We start from the raw sequence: 15,965 nt of genomic DNA, 5'->3' as shown, positions 1-15,965 counted from the left end.
GCACAACTGTGCAAATGAATTTGCTACACTGGGAATAAAGCACTTGACCTTATTGCATGAAAGGTAATTTGCATATGTTTTGAATAGAATTACTTCTTTTTTATTAAAATTCATCTATAATAACAAAAAGAAATAGCCGCACTGAATTATTCGATGTCTACAAGCTTTATTTCGAAATCCATGAATCACTTAACAATCAAAGGTTAAACAGCTCAGTCGCAATGGGGCATGACATTAAAGAGGGCCGACATCAACTGGAGGTAGTCCTCCTCCACCATTTGAACCTGCGACAATTCGGAATAACCGTGCTCTGTGGGCGGAGGAAAGTACTGCAGGTCGATGGCGGCCAGTTCGTCCTCCAAGAAAGCCTCGCCCGCCTGTTGAGCGGGATACAAACGCTTTCGGCCATCTCTGGGATCCAAGCTCGTCGACATGGCCGCACCTTGAATAGGCGCAATGGGACTCATTTCGCTGGTCATGTCAAAGTTGTGCGGTGGAGGAGTGCGCTGCTGTTGCTGTAGATGCAGTCTGCGTACGACATTAACCCGCAGTTCGTTAGTTGTGTTGCTGCGGCGAACAATGTCTGAGCTGCGGGAAGAGCTGCTTGAACTCCTCGCTGGGTCCACGCACTTTAGTTTATAGAGCCCGTGTTTTCGTCGTAGCCAGGGACTGCGGTTCTCCTTGTAGTCTAATATAACCTTGCGGCGCACGAACTCATTGAAGATTACCAGCTCGTTGCTGATGTCCCGACGCACTATTTGCTTCCAGAGCGTTTCCAGGTTCGGCGAGCGAATTATACAGATGGCCTGCGAAGCGACCAGCATGAGCAGATGCTCCAGAGCAAGCATACAAAGCTGGCCGTCCATGTTGGAGAGCAGCTCACTGGCTGGACAGCTGCCGGTTGAAATCGAGGCTGTGGACAGAGACTTGGAGAAGGTGCGGTTGGTTTGGTTGCCTACACACACGTCTGCATCATCGTTGTCCCCGGAATGCTCCACGTTGGGCAGTGTGTTTAGTGGCACCTCACTGAAGCCATGATTTTGCTGGTGATTTTAAATGTATTAGACGAGAATGACCCTATTTATGATGCCACATATACATACCATATTTAAGGCCTTCACGTATATGTTAACCAAGTTGAGGACAATTCCAAATGTGAGCGTCAAGTTGTCTTCGTTCAACTTAGGTGCACCAAACTTTACGTCTAGTAAAGCTGAGTGTTTGGAGGGCTCATATACACTGCAGCACAGTAGTTCCACCAAATCCGGACTGAATCTAAGCAAAGCTTTCACGCAGAAAATAATTATGTCCGTGAGGCTGTTGTAAAATAAAAACATGAAGTCTAGTATAACACAATTATTAAGGACAACTCACTCATTGCAGGCGGAGATGAGTTCATCGTCAATGGTTAGGGCTTCTGTGCTGCGCAGGATTTCCAGCTGGGAGCGTCGACCGGCCAGAAGACACTTTAAGTTTCGTTGCTGATGAAACAAAGATGAACTGTGGCACAGCAAACTCTGAACTGCACGCTGTGGGTTTCAGATAAGCAATTAAAATATTATTTCAATGATCAACTAAAACAGAACCCACCATTATGTTGGCAAGCGACTGATCGTTGTCTTGCTTCCACTCTTTGTGGTGCTCCGTCAAGCTGGCCACTAAGGTAACAGCTGCCTTAATTAAGTGCATGGCTGCCGGTTCCAGAGATTGTTTGCTCAATAACAATGCATCCTCCAGAAAAACAGCATGAATGCCCACAAATTGGAAAGCTTCTTGAAGGAAGCACTTCTTGTGCTTCTCGTAAATGATGGTTACAAACTCAATACCTCTGGCGTATACAGGCCACCACTGCTCTACGGTCCAACGTTCTCCATCCGCAGCCGCCGGCTTAGTGAATTCATATTTGGACTGCAACAGTTCTCTGGGAGGCAACAGGTTCAGCCACAAGTGCTCTCCCACATCGCAATGCAGAAACTCAACGGAACAATGGCCCTTGGCAAAAACGATGAGCACATCCAGCAGCTGCACACTTAGGACTTGTTTTCTAAACAATGGAAGCGTTTTAGACACGCAGCGTACGAGCCGTTGAAACAAACGAACCGACACAAATGGCAGATCCCAATTTCCGGGACCATCGTTATGGAATATGGTGGCGACAGCCTTCAACAGATTCAGGCAGAGAATAAGCGAGTTGGTAGATGCCTTGCTGTCTGAACTGTCCGAATTATTCAGACTCTGTGAATTCTCCAGACACACTGAGTTCTCCATGTGGTGCAGTTCGCTGCAGATGATGCCTACGACCGAGTTGAGGAACCGCAAGGCTATGGACGAGTCCCTGATAAGCAGGTCTGTGTAAAGATGTGTGCACTTGGTCACTATGGCCAGGCATGCCTCTTTGGCCCTTACGTGCTGATCCTCATAGCAAGAGCAGATGCGGCTCATCAGTTGCAAGAGTAGCTCCATTAGTTCATGCTCCTCCTCTAAGCTGTTCGTGTACGCGTGCTTAAATTGAAGTAAGATGAACACATACAGTTCAGCCAGCATGATAAACGGTCGCATGTCCTCTAAATAGTTTGAGCGATCAACAAGAACTTTAAGACACTTCTGCGCCATTAGCTTGAACTGCGACTCGGGTATGGTCATGAACTTGGGCTGCTTCTTTAGCAAAATTACGATCAGATCCTTAAAAGCCTGCAGGCAACAGATCCAGTCTGGCAGCTCGTCAGAAGAACTCAAGTTATTTACAGCCGGAACTTTGGGCATGTTAAAGACGTAATTTAGCCAAGGTCCAAAGTTCTTCTGTTCAAAAAGCTTATTCATTACGTCAAGTAAAGCGGCATTGGTTCCATTTCCCGTATAGACTTCAATAGATATAATATTTAGAAGCTGCGTGTAGATTCGTAAATTTGGCTGCAGCTCGCAAAAGAGCGGCGAACAGAGTTTGCGCCAAAACTGTTTATCCTGTACTAGGTCATCCACTAGCATTTGCAGATTATGTTTCCACAGGGAGTGGAAAATGTTCATGATCTTGGCGGGCAAGGCTTGTTGAATGGTCAGTGGCTCCACATGAAGAGCATCCAGAAACTCTCTCATATAAGTGACAATACTCTCGCCAATACTGGGAACACACTCCTTACTGAAAAAGGAGCGGGAACGTTTGTCATGGGCATAGTTAACCTTAAAGAATGCCTCGGTAACACCCGGCTGCTTGGCAATGCATGCGTCCACCAGCTCCAGGATGGCTAGCTTTATAGAATCACTTTCTAGCTCATCAGGCAACTTTTGCATAAATGTCAATCGGATTTGATCAGCCTCCATGTCTAGACATGCCAATAGAGACATATTGAACTGGAGAGCTATTCTCTTTAGCAGGCGGCAAGACAGAATCGGTAGCCATCTATCAAATATGTTGCTCATGTAACTGCATACAGTAGGAATGATCCGCAGAGTATCGCGCTGTTTGGGTTGTGTGTATATCAATGCCTCCAGCGGGGAGAGGGTTTCACTGTTCCCGTATACCTTTTCTTTAAGGCGTAGCAACTGCATCAGGATACGCATGGATAGACGGACCAACATCATTAAACCGTGAGGTTGCTGCTGCATCCAATTTGTCTCTAGTTCCATGGTGTACTGGACATAAGCATTGCCCACACCCACAAATCTGAAATATAATTATTATTCAAACTGATTCTTGTTTGGGGCTACGGTAGCTCTTACCTCAAAAGAATCAGTCCATTATCCAGATTTAGAAGCGAATAGACGCACACCTTTAGCAAAAGTTCGCGTTGGTTGCAATTGGATTCTTTACTTGTGTTAAACAAGTCCAAGATGTCGCATATAAAGCTTAGAATCTCGAAGTAGATTTTGTTTCTCTCAAGTTGAGAGCTAAAGTGCCAGGTGTGCAAGTGCGGGAAAACATCCCTTAACAGGAAAATAAGGCCGGGTATCTCCATCTGGATTTGGCGATTCTGTTTCAGCTTGGTGTACGTTCGCAGGAAACCGAGGTAAGAAAGCAAGAATTCGTAGCGCTCGGTTTTCTTCTCCACATTATCAATGACGGAACCCAGAAAACGTGACTCAAAGCCCACTCCACTGGCGTTAGCATACATCTTGAAGTCGTATTGAGATCCCTGTCTAACTGTCGGCAGGATGTGTAGGTTGCTTATTCGCGAAAAGATCTCCTCGTCTACCAAGGGCAGCAGAGCAGTGCAGACATTTAGGCAGCTGGAAAGAAGTCCAACTGGTGGGCACTGAACGCTTTTGAACTTGTGCAGCAGATCAACGCACATCTCGGTGGGATGCACCATTTCGGCGCTGATGCCGGATATCGATTGACTGAGCTTCACGGCACTTTCCAAAAACCTTAAACCAGCTTCTACATTGCGTATGCGCTCGCTGGATTCGAAGTCACCATGCAGGTGACCCGTCTCGCGTAGCAGACAGTTAATTTCGTGGTGCAGCGCGTCGAAGTAGTTTACCGGAACACGGAAGTGCATGAAGCAGCCGGACGGATGTTGGATGGCTGTGCAACTGGCTCCTGCGGGTATGGTAAAATCAATTCGCGGAAATGGTCGCACGCTGGCTAGGAGCTCGAATTCATTTGTGTCCACTTCTCTGAGTTTGTGCAGATTTTCATCGTAAAGAAGCGCCAATATGGGCAAGGATTCTAGTTGACTTTTGATCTGAAACATTAGTAGAATTTACTAAACTAATGCCATTAAATATACGAGAACGGGCTTACGTAGTTGCCTTGTCCTGCTTTAGTTAGTGATAGTGCCAGTTTGGACAGATGTGTTAACTCCAGGGGGAAGTTCTCTAAAAGAGTTTTGTACAGCGAACGCGGACCATCATCTAGATAAATATATAGTTGTTTGTTTGAAATTAATATTATTATTAAGCTATTATGATTAATTGATACTGACCCTCCCGACTGCAAAAGTCTTTGGCTAAGTGGGACCATGAGACAAGTTCGCAGAGCAATTCGTAAATGCCCTCATACCGAGCGCAGCTGCCATCGCCATCAAAGAGGTTGCACATATATCCAACCTGGTTGTATATGGTTTTTCGGACTACCCGTGACAGCATAGAGTCATCGGCGTACATAGGATGCCTGGCAATCAGGTGCAGTTGGACAAAGCACTTAAGATCTACGGCTCGCTTGCCAAGCTGCCGACAGCGGAGCAAACTGGAGGCGTCATCTGCATCGTTGGTGCCTCGCAAGCGAAGCATCATCCAGGCTAGGAGCAGAGGGCCGTGCTCTGGTCTGTGGTACATGCTGGCAATGTCCACCTGTAGATCCTCTATAAGTTTTTCAATTAAATCGGAGTGCTCTTCGGGCTTCTCAAAGTCCAGGCACTTTAATATTAACATCAGCTCTGAGTATGTAAGGCTTCGAATAATCTCCTGATGATAGGGTTGGCTGTCATCCAGATAATTTTGTATCTTTCCGAAAGAGTGTTGCTTGCAGGCGGCAAATATTCTCTTTATCTGTTCCAATCCCATTGGCAGGTGTTCCGCTATCAACAGCAGAATGTGCAGCACCTCGTTGATCTCACGGGCGTTTCGCTCCGACCAGGCAACCAAGCGTTCCGCAGAGTGGAAGCACTCTCCCGCCATAAGCTTCCTGGGTGGCAGTTCGCTAATCAAGCTCTCCAGTTGGTCTAGGTATGAATCTCTAAGGCGGGGGAGAGTTATCTTATCCACCACGGCGCGATACTCGTGGTGATAGGGATGATTCGGTACCTGGTGGAAGACGATGAGGTTCTTAACAATCTTAAGAACTATCATGCGTTCCAGTGAATAGTAATGCCGTATGTCCTCGTGCAGTTTGGCCATATTCGTTTCGGTAGAGATCAGTTGGGTGAGGAGACTCGCCGATCCACGGTACTCCTGCGTGAGGTAGTAGCACAGGATTTCCCAGCATTGGGCGGATTCTAGATCCAATAGATCCTGCAGTCGCTCGGTGAAGGGCAGCAGCTTCTCCTGTTTTTTCTCTTTGAGCAATGTGCTCAGCTTGAGGTTGGAGGCAGTCCTGGGCTTGAATTGGAGCACACCGGCCTGCAATTCAGAGGCCACGTTCATCAGCTCGTCGCGCACGGTGTCCTGGGGCGTCTCATAGTGGATTCCCGAGACCATTTGCCACAGGCGCTTCCAGTCGGTGCTACATTGCAAATTACAGGATTTCTTTTAGGCATCCAATATTGTCGTATTGCGGGTACTTACATGACGCTCTTTTCCACCGCAGGCATTGTCTAGGCTCTCTCTTAACAACTACAATTAAAAATTATTTAATAACAAATATATTCTGTTCCACGCGCAAATTCGCGGCTTCGGAGTTGCCACCTAGCACAATAAAATGCCGGGACAATCAGCTGGTGGCACCTAAGGTGTATCGATAAAACGATAGTTTCGGGTTTTAAAAAGACCGTTAGAAAATTGTGATACAGTGCGCACTCAAATAATTTAAATTTTATTGTATTATAGTAAAATATAATTATACACTTTTTACATTTTTCTTTAGCTAACTAATTTAAAAATGGGGGCATGACAGTCAGATCAAATTTCATAAAAATTGGTATGTTCTTAAAAATAAAAAAAAAGGCTTCCATCATAAGCTTAAATAATTTAAAGCATGTGGCGCTTACCATTTTTGGCTTATTATTCTATCATTAAGCTTAGTAATTTAGGTAAGAGGTTCGAAATATAGAGGTTCGCCTGTGACAGCTCATGCATAACCTGACACATGTTTACTGTATACAGATCTTGATAATTCCTAACTGTTCTCCAATATAGACTTCCAGTCCAGCCGGACTAGAACTATTTAGGTTAGACTTTCCATTCACATAAAGCCATTCCAGTGAGGCTGTGGCTGCGGCTAACAGACCTGCGAAGTCAGAGTGCAAAGTGCGCAGATGCTGCACTCCACCGCCCAGTGCACCGCCCAGCCACCCAGCCACCCCATTCTAGAGGCCCATTTCTTGGAAACTAATACCACTACTCCTCGGCTAGCCGCAGCCTCCCATCTTTTTCAGATCTAAGAGCGAGCGAGAGAGGAGCGGAGAGAGCGCGGAGAGAGTAGGCGCACACGAAGTTCACGGCGCTGGAAGCTGCAGCCCGAAAATTGTCCTGTTAGTACGAGAAAACTATTGACAGGCGAAAGGTCTAAAACTCACTAATAGGCTGGCAGAAAAGGCAGATTAACTTGCAAAATCTGACAGCCGGCATGGCTCAAGTTCAGCTCAACGCAGCCAATGGGCAAACCCCAAGCAACGGCAATATTGTCGAGGATAGTGAACGTAAGTCTGCCAAATTGAGTGATTGCCAGGAAAGTGCACAAGTGTTGGTGTGCACAGGTTTAGTGAAAGGTCATACATACATACATACATACATGGTGTGTCGTGTATCAGGATATAGGTGTATATGTATGTATCATAAATGGTATATGTCAGCAGCAGCTAGCATCTTTGAAATAGCTAGGATGCTTTTTGGCCTGGCGTTGGGTGGTAACTTAAACGGGAGAGCGAGAATGAGAGCAGGATAACAGAGAGAGAGAAATGTCAGAACGACTACGAAAAAAGGATGCTGTGAGAGCGCCAGAGTTGCCACTGCTGCCAAAAAGCAACAAGTTTTTGAACGTAGGCCAAAACACCTAGCTCAGGCTAGAACTATCTCGAATTCGTTAGATTATTTTTCTATTTCTTAGTAACACAACGGAATGTTTCTCATGTTCTGAAGAATTTATAACTTTCATTTCGAAGTTTAAAAAGTGACTATAATCTGTAAAATCTTAAAATAGTCAACATAACATAATTTCCTCCTTTGGCTTAAAATAACTTATTCCATTATCAAGGACTTTGACTATTTTGTAAGCTTATATTAATATGAGCTTTTGGTATAACAAGAATTATTAAAAATGTAAAGTTAAATCAAACCAATTTATTGAATTAAAAACAACACACTTTTCTATTACCTTAGCGTATCAAATAAGTGACGATGACTTGGATGACCTGGATGATGATTGCTTGCTCGAGGAGGCGGACACCTCAGGAGGAGCCAATAGTATGGGGCGCGGTCCTTACGAGCGGGCTTGGACTACAGAGGCAACCAGAGCACTGATCCACATACGCGGTCCCATGGAGGGCAGCTTTACAGAGGGCAGGTGAGCAAGGTTATTATTCAACGGTCAAAAGATCCTTCTAAAAGTAACTCATTTGCAGACAAAAACGGACAGCGCTTTGGCTGCACTGCACCCGGCAACTACAGCGTCTGGGATTTCGCTACTCCGCCGCTAAGGTGCAGAAGAAGTGGCATAATATCCTCATCACCTACAACAAGAATCTGAGCAAAAAATACGTATCCGGCTATGTTCACTGGGAGTTCTTCGAGGAGATGTTCAAGTATTTGCAGGGAAAGAAGGCCGACTTTGATATGCAGTTGCCACAACAGCCGTCAAACGCCCCACAAGCTCCACCTTCTACGAATGGGCAAAACCCTACCCCGGGAGTTCCCCAGCAACCTTTACAGCTTCAACCTACTCAGGTGAACCTTAAGCCTGGAACCCCCCAAATGCAGCTGCAAATTCAAAGCCAGACCTCGGCAAAGGAGGGCCAGCCGTATATTACACCTGTGGATCAGGTTCTACTGCAAGCCCAGATGAATCTGGACAGCAAGTCCAACGATGAGTTCGATGAGGATAGCAACAGCATGTCGGAGGTAGTCCGACAACCCAAGATGGAGTACGATGGCGTTCAAGTGCCGGAGGCGGAACGCACCAACGATAGCAGCCAACATCTGGAAGCTAATGGCAAGCTCTACGATCTGGTACGACCCATGGGCTCGCACCAAGCTTCTGGCATTCCCGACGACATCTGGTGGAAGGACTACTTTGAAAGAAAACTGGAAGTGGAGCGGGAGAAGATGGAGCTGCAACGAAGTTTGCAGCGCGAACAGGTGCAGATCCAAAAAATGTCACTTGTTCAGCAGGAGCGGATTGAGCGCATGAAGATAGATGCCATCAACAGTCTGACGGCCACGTTGCAAAAGCTGGTGGAGGCGAAGTGCCGGCGGGCCTAAGATAAATCTGTTCCTAATCCAATCCAATCCCTCCCAGTAAATTTTCATACCTTTAGGCTTCTATTCGTCATGTATCTAGTTGTGTGTGTAAATACAATTTCGGCCAACTAAAACACCCTACGGCTACCAGTCAATCTCAAAAATGCTAGCCAGGGAGGTCTGCTTTCCGTGGGGTTTCTCTAGACCATAACTTAGGCTCCAGATATCCGTGGTAAACATCAAGCCTTCTCCTGCATTCAGGCGCATACGCAAGCCTGGACATATTCCTTTATTGCAAGGACTCTTGGGATAAAGAACCATTTCAAAGTGGCCACTCAGTTGCTGGATGAGCACCAGGCCACGAACGTATATATCGGCTTGGTCTCGCTTCTGCTGATGGACTGCCAATAGCCAGCTGGAGTAATATGGAGCCAGGTGGAGAGGGTAGTAGTAGGGACGATCCAGAAAAAGTCGGGAGGACTTTACGGCCTTCTTCTGGCAGTTCCTCAGTTGAAGGTGCCAGGAACTCGATACTTGCCCCTGCCATGAATAAATCTTATCCAGAGCCGCCTCTAGGTTGAATAGTTTCTTCAGCAAGAGATTGCTGGAAACATCGCAAGGTTCACTGGCTAGCCACTGAGGTGACTTCTTTGCTATATGCTCCAGGAGTCTAGGGACATCCGTTTGCAGTCCAGTGTCGGTTATAATCACCGGTTGCCCACGTTCAAGATGCTCAGACTCCAAGGAGGAGTAGCTTACATTGGAGACCGCGGCTATTCCCTCTGGAAATAAAGTGAATATGAAAGAGGTAACTCACATATAAAAAACGGAACTCACCTAAAGCTTCACAAAGAGCACAATTCTGCCACAGAGTCTCGTCTTTACCCAATGATGGTGGCTGCTCCTGAACACTTTGCTCACGTGGTATTAAGCACTTGGCATGATAGTAGGGCCTCCAATCCCAAAGTGGAAGGATCTGGATGAGCACCAATCGACCCAAGGCACTTAACCACCAAGAAAAGGTGTCATTATATAGCCAAAGCAGAGAAATAACCACCAAGGGCAGTAGAATGAAGCACCACTTCTTGATTCTGGCCAAGTGAATTCTCCAAATCAAAGGTTGGCATACAGTCAGCATTTCCTTTGCGGAAAACCCTTGCTCACGACACTCTTCAAAGAATACCTTCAGCTCCTCCGCCATGTTCGCTACACGTTCGCAGACTAAACCGAAATGAATGCCTTCTGGGCAGGAGACGGATTCCTGGCCACGCACATGCGCGCGATAAGCAATTTCCCCACGGAAAACCTAATTTTCTAACTCATTGCGCAGCCAGACGTGCATCTTGGTGATAAGTGGCATTAAGGCTGCTCCAATCGGCGAGGGGAAAGTGCCACCATATTGAGCTTTAAATGTTTATTGGCTTAATTTGAAAGATATTAAAAGTTCAGCTGGGTAGACGGGTAAATTCATTGCGGGCTTTCAGAGAAAAGGGGTTCTCGGGCTCCTTACATATCCTCGCCGGAAGGAGGAGGACCACGCGGTGGCTTGCACTTGGTGAAGAACTCTTTCATATCAGTGCACTGCTGGGAGTCATTGCGAATTGAGTCTGGGCAATTCTTCATTAGATTGCGGAACACACAGCCCATTAGATGGCCAGCATCGTGAGGACAAATGGGAAAGCCGGGTGGTGGAGATGGACCGGGACGAGGAGGTAAATTGGCCTCGAAATCCGCGACTTTGGTGGCACAGGTGGTGAAGGCCTCGGTGGCCGTGGTCTGCAGATCGGTACTGTCCTTGAAGATCACCTGCAAATAGCTCTTCAGCTTGTCCTCATCCAGATTCCGGTTTTGATAGATGCCAGTTTCGTTAAAGATGCAGGAGAAGAAGCACTGAACGGAGGGTAATCATATTATCCATCCTCAAGATATATATAATATATAAATTCCAATGGTACTCACTGGTGGCGGATGCGGATGATGATGGCGACGCTTGCTCTCAAAGGATCCACTGGCATCCCCATCCGTCGGCGGCGGCGGAGTCATGTCAAACTTGGCGCACTTTTGCTTCAACTCGGCGGTCACGAAGTCCGGCATGGGACAACAGGTTTTGGGATTCACAAACGGTGGTCGCTTGGAGCAGTCCACGTCAGCCGAGGCGGCTGCATTCTGTTAATAGATTAGTTACAACCGGGCTAGAGTCGCGTGATACCAAATCATCATACCAGGCAGAACCCGACAACGAGCAGTAATAGCTGCGATCTGGAAAGCATTTTTGGTTTGGCGGCTCAAAACGATACTGATTCTCCTACCGAAATGAATCCCCAATTTATAGAACACACCGAGCGGTAAAAAAAGAGAAAATCAGTCGTTGATATTTGATTATGATTATGTGGGTTTTTATAGCGTATTCACAGCGTGTGCAAGTCAATTAATTTTTTTTTTTGCCTATTAATTTAACTTTGGCTACAATTATATTAATTGGCAAGTCACGTAGCAAAAGGGATCGGATTTATCTCTTTTTCTATCTTTCACACACGTTCGATAATTCTTTTGAAATCCACTTTTAAGGTACACGTTGTTATTAGTATGTTATTTTTATAGTACACAATTACATGTTGTTTTCGCGAAGATTCTTCTTCAGGTAAATCACATTTATACAAGTTTTTTTTTTAAATCGAATTAAGTCAACGATTACATTTAATGTGTTTGCAAAATATGATGAAATGGTAAAATACTGGTGGATATGACTAATGAGTAAACAAATTAAATGGGACTATTTTCAGAGGGTGTGATTCAAAAATCCCCCCTATCGCAGAAATTCGTTTAATTTGCGCTTGGTACTACCATCTATTTAATATACAGACCGCTTTTAAATAAAGCACACGTATAAGCAGCATTCAATGTCGATTCAGTTCATCCTTTGAGGGTCAGCTGCGTCACGGCCTCTTTGACGGTGGGATATTGAAATTTAAATCCGGATGAGAGGGCTTTCTGGGGCTTGACTTTGGCGCCACTTAAAACCAAAGCTGCCCGCTCTGGTCCGAAGATTGCATGGACAACCAACTCAGGAACGCTGAAGATACACGGCCGATGGAGAGCTCTAGCAAAGGCCTGACAAAAGAGTAAGTTATTATATTTTTTGCAGTGAAATGCTGGGAATTTCTACTTTGCTGAACTCCAAATTGCTGGTTATTTCAGGGGCCACCGCATTGACCACTCCTGGCACTGGTTTTTCTATGATGTACTGTATCAAACTGCACAGGTCGTGCAGGTGTATCCAGGGCATTATTTGCTTTCCGTTGCCCAAAGGACCCCCTACGCCAAACTTAAAGGGCAGCCACATGGACTGAATCATTCCGCCGCCATGGCCCACAACAGCGCCACACCGCAGGATGGTCTGAAACGGATTAGGAAATTTGATTGCCTATTGTACATGCTTCAAAGTATCCACTTACGGTTTTACAATCCTGTTCAGCACCAGTGTGGGCAGCCTCCTCCCAGGCCAAGCACAACCTGGACATGTAGTCGAATCCTTGCACCTGGTCGTCCTCGGTGTAAACCTTGGACTCCGACGGTTGATAGTGACTCACACCACAAAGATTCACGAAAGAGGTGACCTGGGGAGCCGACTTGATGGCCTGAGCCAGTGTCTTGGAGGAGTTTATACGGGAGTTCCACACATTCTGCTGGAATCCTGGAGTCCAGCGTCTCGTTGGATCCAATGTGTTCTGGCCAGTGGCATTTACCACGGCGTTTACGGATCCGGGTATACCATTCTTCTCCAGTTCGTGCCAGGTGATGCGCTTGGCACCTGGCATTCGGGAGATCACCGTCACATCGTATCCCTTGTGCGTCAAGTGCTTGGCCAGGTTGCGACCAATGAAGCCCGTGCCACCACCTGAGCGAGATTCCTGGTTATTGGAGGCTCCGCCTGCTGGCTTACACCTTTGAACGTACCTATCAGGGCATGCCTCGACATTTTGGGTATAATCATAGGAGGTTGCACGAAATAGGCGACTTTTCCCGAATTACGACACTCAGAACGTAATGTAAACAAATCTCAGCTGATGTGCAGAAGGATGCCAGATCTCCTTAGCTGAGCGCTGCCACCTCTATTTTAAAGAAGGCGCGAAAAAGTTAAGTTTCAAATGAGCAGGAAAAAGCCAACAAGCTAATCCAAAGCGATTCCACGGACTCGTAAGCCTTTAAGAACTATGTTCGGGGTCCCGGCTGCAAAGTGGTATGGTGTGCTATAAAACAGCGGTTTTTTTTAATTTCAAAGTTCCTTATGGTATCATCATGCTTTATCGGGGATTTCTTATTGAAAACATTTATTTTCAAATAAATGTTTGCTGGCTTTTAAAGATTTTTTATTATGTTAAATAAGGAAAGGTTCCGTGTTAAGTGAAGTCCAAGGGTTCATAGTATGCAAAATGTCTTGAATCTTTTTATATATTCCCAGCAATAAAGCTAATCAAAACGGGCTTAAGTGATTTGCTATCGTAAGTGTTCAATGACTGCTGGGTGTCCCACTGGAGAGGCTTTTAGTGTCACTCCCGCACAGCATTTAAGTGCACCGATAGGCGAAATGGAGGGCAGACACTGAACCTAAATTGCAGTTCGCAACTCGCTTATCGCTTTAAGTTGAGCGTTAAAAGGAGCGCACCAAGAGAACCCAATAAAGCGCAAGTTTCGCATAAAACGCCTTAAGCCAAGTACAATACAAGTGGCAATGACGCTTTCACTCCACCAGCGGACCCTCTAGTATCTCCAGATATAAACGGGCATATATGTATGTATATAGTGCATATTGGCAGACGTCGGGCAGACGCATGGGGCCAAGTTAATGGCCAAGTTCAAGTGCAGCAGGCGACACAACGTCATATCCTTCGCTTTCCTGCGTGCTGTTTTGTTTTGCTCCGTTTTGCTTTGCTTTCGTGGCAAGTCATTGGAAACTCATTTGCATACACTGTGCCCTGGCTTGCATTAACCGACCACCACTTTCTCCGCCCTCCCTCGCCAGCTAGGGGGGCGTGGCTGGCCTTTTTGGGCTAGGAATTTGCATTAAGCTCTGCAATTATTGCGCTTCATTGAGTGAGAAAGGCGAAGTGATGGCGGCGTAAAAGGGATCTGAGGCCATAATTACGAGGTCTGCTGCTTTTATCTAGTCCTGCAATCAGGCAGTAATCACGTACAGCCAGTTGAATAACGGCCAACGAGCGTGCATGGTAGTTTTGGGAGGGAAAAAAACTAAATATCAGTTGGTTATTACTGTCTGCGCACTGGAATGTTGATATTATTACCCCTGAAAGTGCGGTTTTCAGAGGAATGTGATTTTTGAAAACTCCTACAAATATGTAATTAGTGCCTAATTGGATCCCAGAGTTACTAGTGCATCTATACATTCTTGGATTCTTTGGGGTCTTCTTTTTATACTTGTCGATTGGCTTCTGTAATATGTATCTCACCGTTTTCCAATGACACTCATCATCGATACTCGATGGGTTCCGCCAGTGGAACTTTAATTTCCACGGCTCCTTTGCTTCTGACACTTGTCAGTGATAAAAACAGGAGTGGCACTGTGTGGAAAAACTTTCTAGACAAAAGGAAAATATGGAAACGATGATGGAAAGGATCTGTGGAAAAAGTTGTCTGATGTCTCGCTGTTTGAGTTGCACTTCCGGTGCAAATGTAGATACACAGATACGGATACCCAGCTTGTATCTATGTATCTTTCGCACACTGCCGGTTTGGGTAGAAACTTCTTTGTTTGTTTTATTGGCAAAGAGACAAACAGACAAACAAACAGAGCGACAGAGCGACAGAGCCGTTGCAAAGTTGCAAAGTCAATGGCACAACATGGACGAGTATCCGAATATCCGAATATGCATTCAAATGCACCCATCCACATTCACCCACCGGAGTGATTTGTGTAGCACGTGGGTGGTGCTGGCATGGATTGGCATCCACATCTCGCTGGCCATTGACACACCACAACACACTCCGTGACAGTTTTATGTGCGGTTTGTGTCGCTCCTTTGCCGCCTTGCGGTTGTCTGGCGGGGATTGGGGACTGGGGATTGCTGACTGGGCTTTGCCGATCGGAACTGGGAATGAGGAGCGGATCGGGTCGGATTAGCCGCGTCTGACAGTTGGTCACCTCGGTGGCGCAGCATAAAAGTGAATTCTGTCATAATTGCGATGCAGCTAACAAGTTTTGCAAGCCGAACTCGACTTGGTGCACTCAAACTAAAGTATATGCTGTTTTGATATATCATGCGTGTTCCTAAAAAATGATTTTAAATAACGTGTAGCTAATACATTAGGCAAGTGATAATCAAATCCATAAAAATGTATAAACTGGTAATTATGAAAACATCCTATTCATAATTCTACTTTGAAAAAGAGCGCTACTTTTAAATGTAGAATGTATGCCTACTAAAATTAAGTAATAAGTAAATTGGAGATCCAGAAACTGGAAATAATGCACAGTGCATATATATCCAAACCATAGCTTATGCAACTTGCAGGCGGCAGCTGGTCTTTCGGTTTTTAAATAATTGAAAAGCCCAGAATGCAGCAAAGTTCAGGGTTCAAACTTTTCCCAGCCGGCCAGATACAAACTGGGTGGAAAGTTTCGTTGATTGCTCTTGACGTTAATTGAAATTTGGCCAGCCAGGAGAAGCCAGAAGGCCAACTAATTGGCAGTGGCCAAGGTGTTGCGATGCTGTGCTGAGATAGCTATCCTCTAGCTCCATTACATTAGTTGGCCTGCTCACCCCATCCAAATTGGCCATAATTGAATTCGGAGTTCGCAGTTCCGCTGACCTGCGCGCTTTTTGCGACTCAACAATGTGTTTTCTGCGACTTCTTTAAAGAAAGGTTCAAAAGCATCATAAACAATCTGCGGAGCA

General features: G+C 45.8%; 5 protein-coding genes across 7 annotated transcripts; 1 reads left to right on the top strand and 4 right to left on the bottom strand.

Moving 5' to 3' along the window:
- Positions 1-142: 142 nt before the first annotated feature.
- On the bottom strand, positions 143-6,374 carry LOC120445078 (nucleoporin Nup188). Its single transcript, XM_039625204.1, has 8 exons — positions 6,223-6,374; positions 4,923-6,160; positions 4,742-4,851; positions 3,718-4,682; positions 1,591-3,661; positions 1,375-1,529; positions 1,104-1,317; positions 143-1,043 (listed from the first exon to the last, which is right to left on the bottom strand). Exons 1-8 carry the CDS (start codon positions 6,246-6,248, stop codon positions 213-215), a joined length of 5,610 nt encoding a protein of 1,869 aa, XP_039481138.1. The 5' UTR covers positions 6,249-6,374; the 3' UTR covers positions 143-212.
- A 391-nt stretch (positions 6,375-6,765) lies between these two features.
- On the top strand, positions 6,766-9,192 carry LOC120445702. 2 transcript variants are annotated; one of them, XM_039626262.2, is made up of 4 exons: positions 6,795-6,824; positions 7,009-7,295; positions 7,975-8,158; positions 8,217-9,192. In XM_039626262.2, the coding sequence occupies exons 2-4, from the start codon at positions 7,223-7,225 to the stop codon at positions 9,070-9,072; spliced, it is 1,113 nt and encodes a 370-aa protein (XP_039482196.1). In that variant the 5' UTR covers positions 6,795-6,824; positions 7,009-7,222; the 3' UTR covers positions 9,073-9,192. The 2 variants fall into 2 exon arrangements, with proteins under 2 accessions (XP_039482195.1, XP_039482196.1); XM_039626261.1 differs by having other exon boundaries at positions 6,766-7,295.
- Positions 9,169-10,400, bottom strand: LOC120445703. Its single transcript, XM_039626263.2, has 2 exons — positions 9,889-10,400; positions 9,169-9,833 (listed from the first exon to the last, which is right to left on the bottom strand). The coding sequence occupies exons 1-2, from the start codon at positions 10,250-10,252 to the stop codon at positions 9,196-9,198; spliced, it is 1,002 nt and encodes a 333-aa protein (XP_039482197.1). The 5' UTR covers positions 10,253-10,400; the 3' UTR covers positions 9,169-9,195.
- Positions 10,401-10,450: 50 nt separating this feature from the next.
- On the bottom strand, positions 10,451-12,039 carry LOC120445705 (general odorant-binding protein 67). Of its 2 annotated transcripts, none has more exons than XM_039626266.1 (3): positions 11,916-12,039; positions 11,011-11,217; positions 10,451-10,941 (listed from the first exon to the last, which is right to left on the bottom strand). In XM_039626266.1, exons 1-3 carry the CDS (start codon positions 11,946-11,948, stop codon positions 10,558-10,560), a joined length of 624 nt encoding a protein of 207 aa, XP_039482200.1. In that variant the 5' UTR covers positions 11,949-12,039; the 3' UTR covers positions 10,451-10,557. The 2 variants fall into 2 exon arrangements, with proteins under 2 accessions (XP_039482200.1, XP_039482199.1); XM_039626265.1 differs by lacking the exon at positions 11,916-12,039 and adding an exon at positions 11,274-11,356.
- On the bottom strand, positions 11,861-13,162 carry LOC120445704 (epimerase family protein SDR39U1). The gene is made up of 4 exons (XM_039626264.2): positions 13,009-13,162; positions 12,507-12,949; positions 12,218-12,448; positions 11,861-12,162 (listed from the first exon to the last, which is right to left on the bottom strand). The coding sequence occupies exons 1-4, from the start codon at positions 13,043-13,045 to the stop codon at positions 11,965-11,967; spliced, it is 909 nt and encodes a 302-aa protein (XP_039482198.1). The 5' UTR covers positions 13,046-13,162; the 3' UTR covers positions 11,861-11,964.
- Between the last annotated feature and the right edge of the window lie 2,803 nt (positions 13,163-15,965).

The sequence above is a fragment of the Drosophila santomea genome, chromosome 2R (genome assembly GCF_016746245.2).
Source record: "Drosophila santomea strain STO CAGO 1482 chromosome 2R, Prin_Dsan_1.1, whole genome shotgun sequence".
Lineage (NCBI taxonomy): Eukaryota > Metazoa > Arthropoda > Insecta > Diptera > Drosophilidae > Drosophila > Drosophila santomea.
This window is presented reverse-complemented; position numbering and strand designations above follow the sequence as displayed.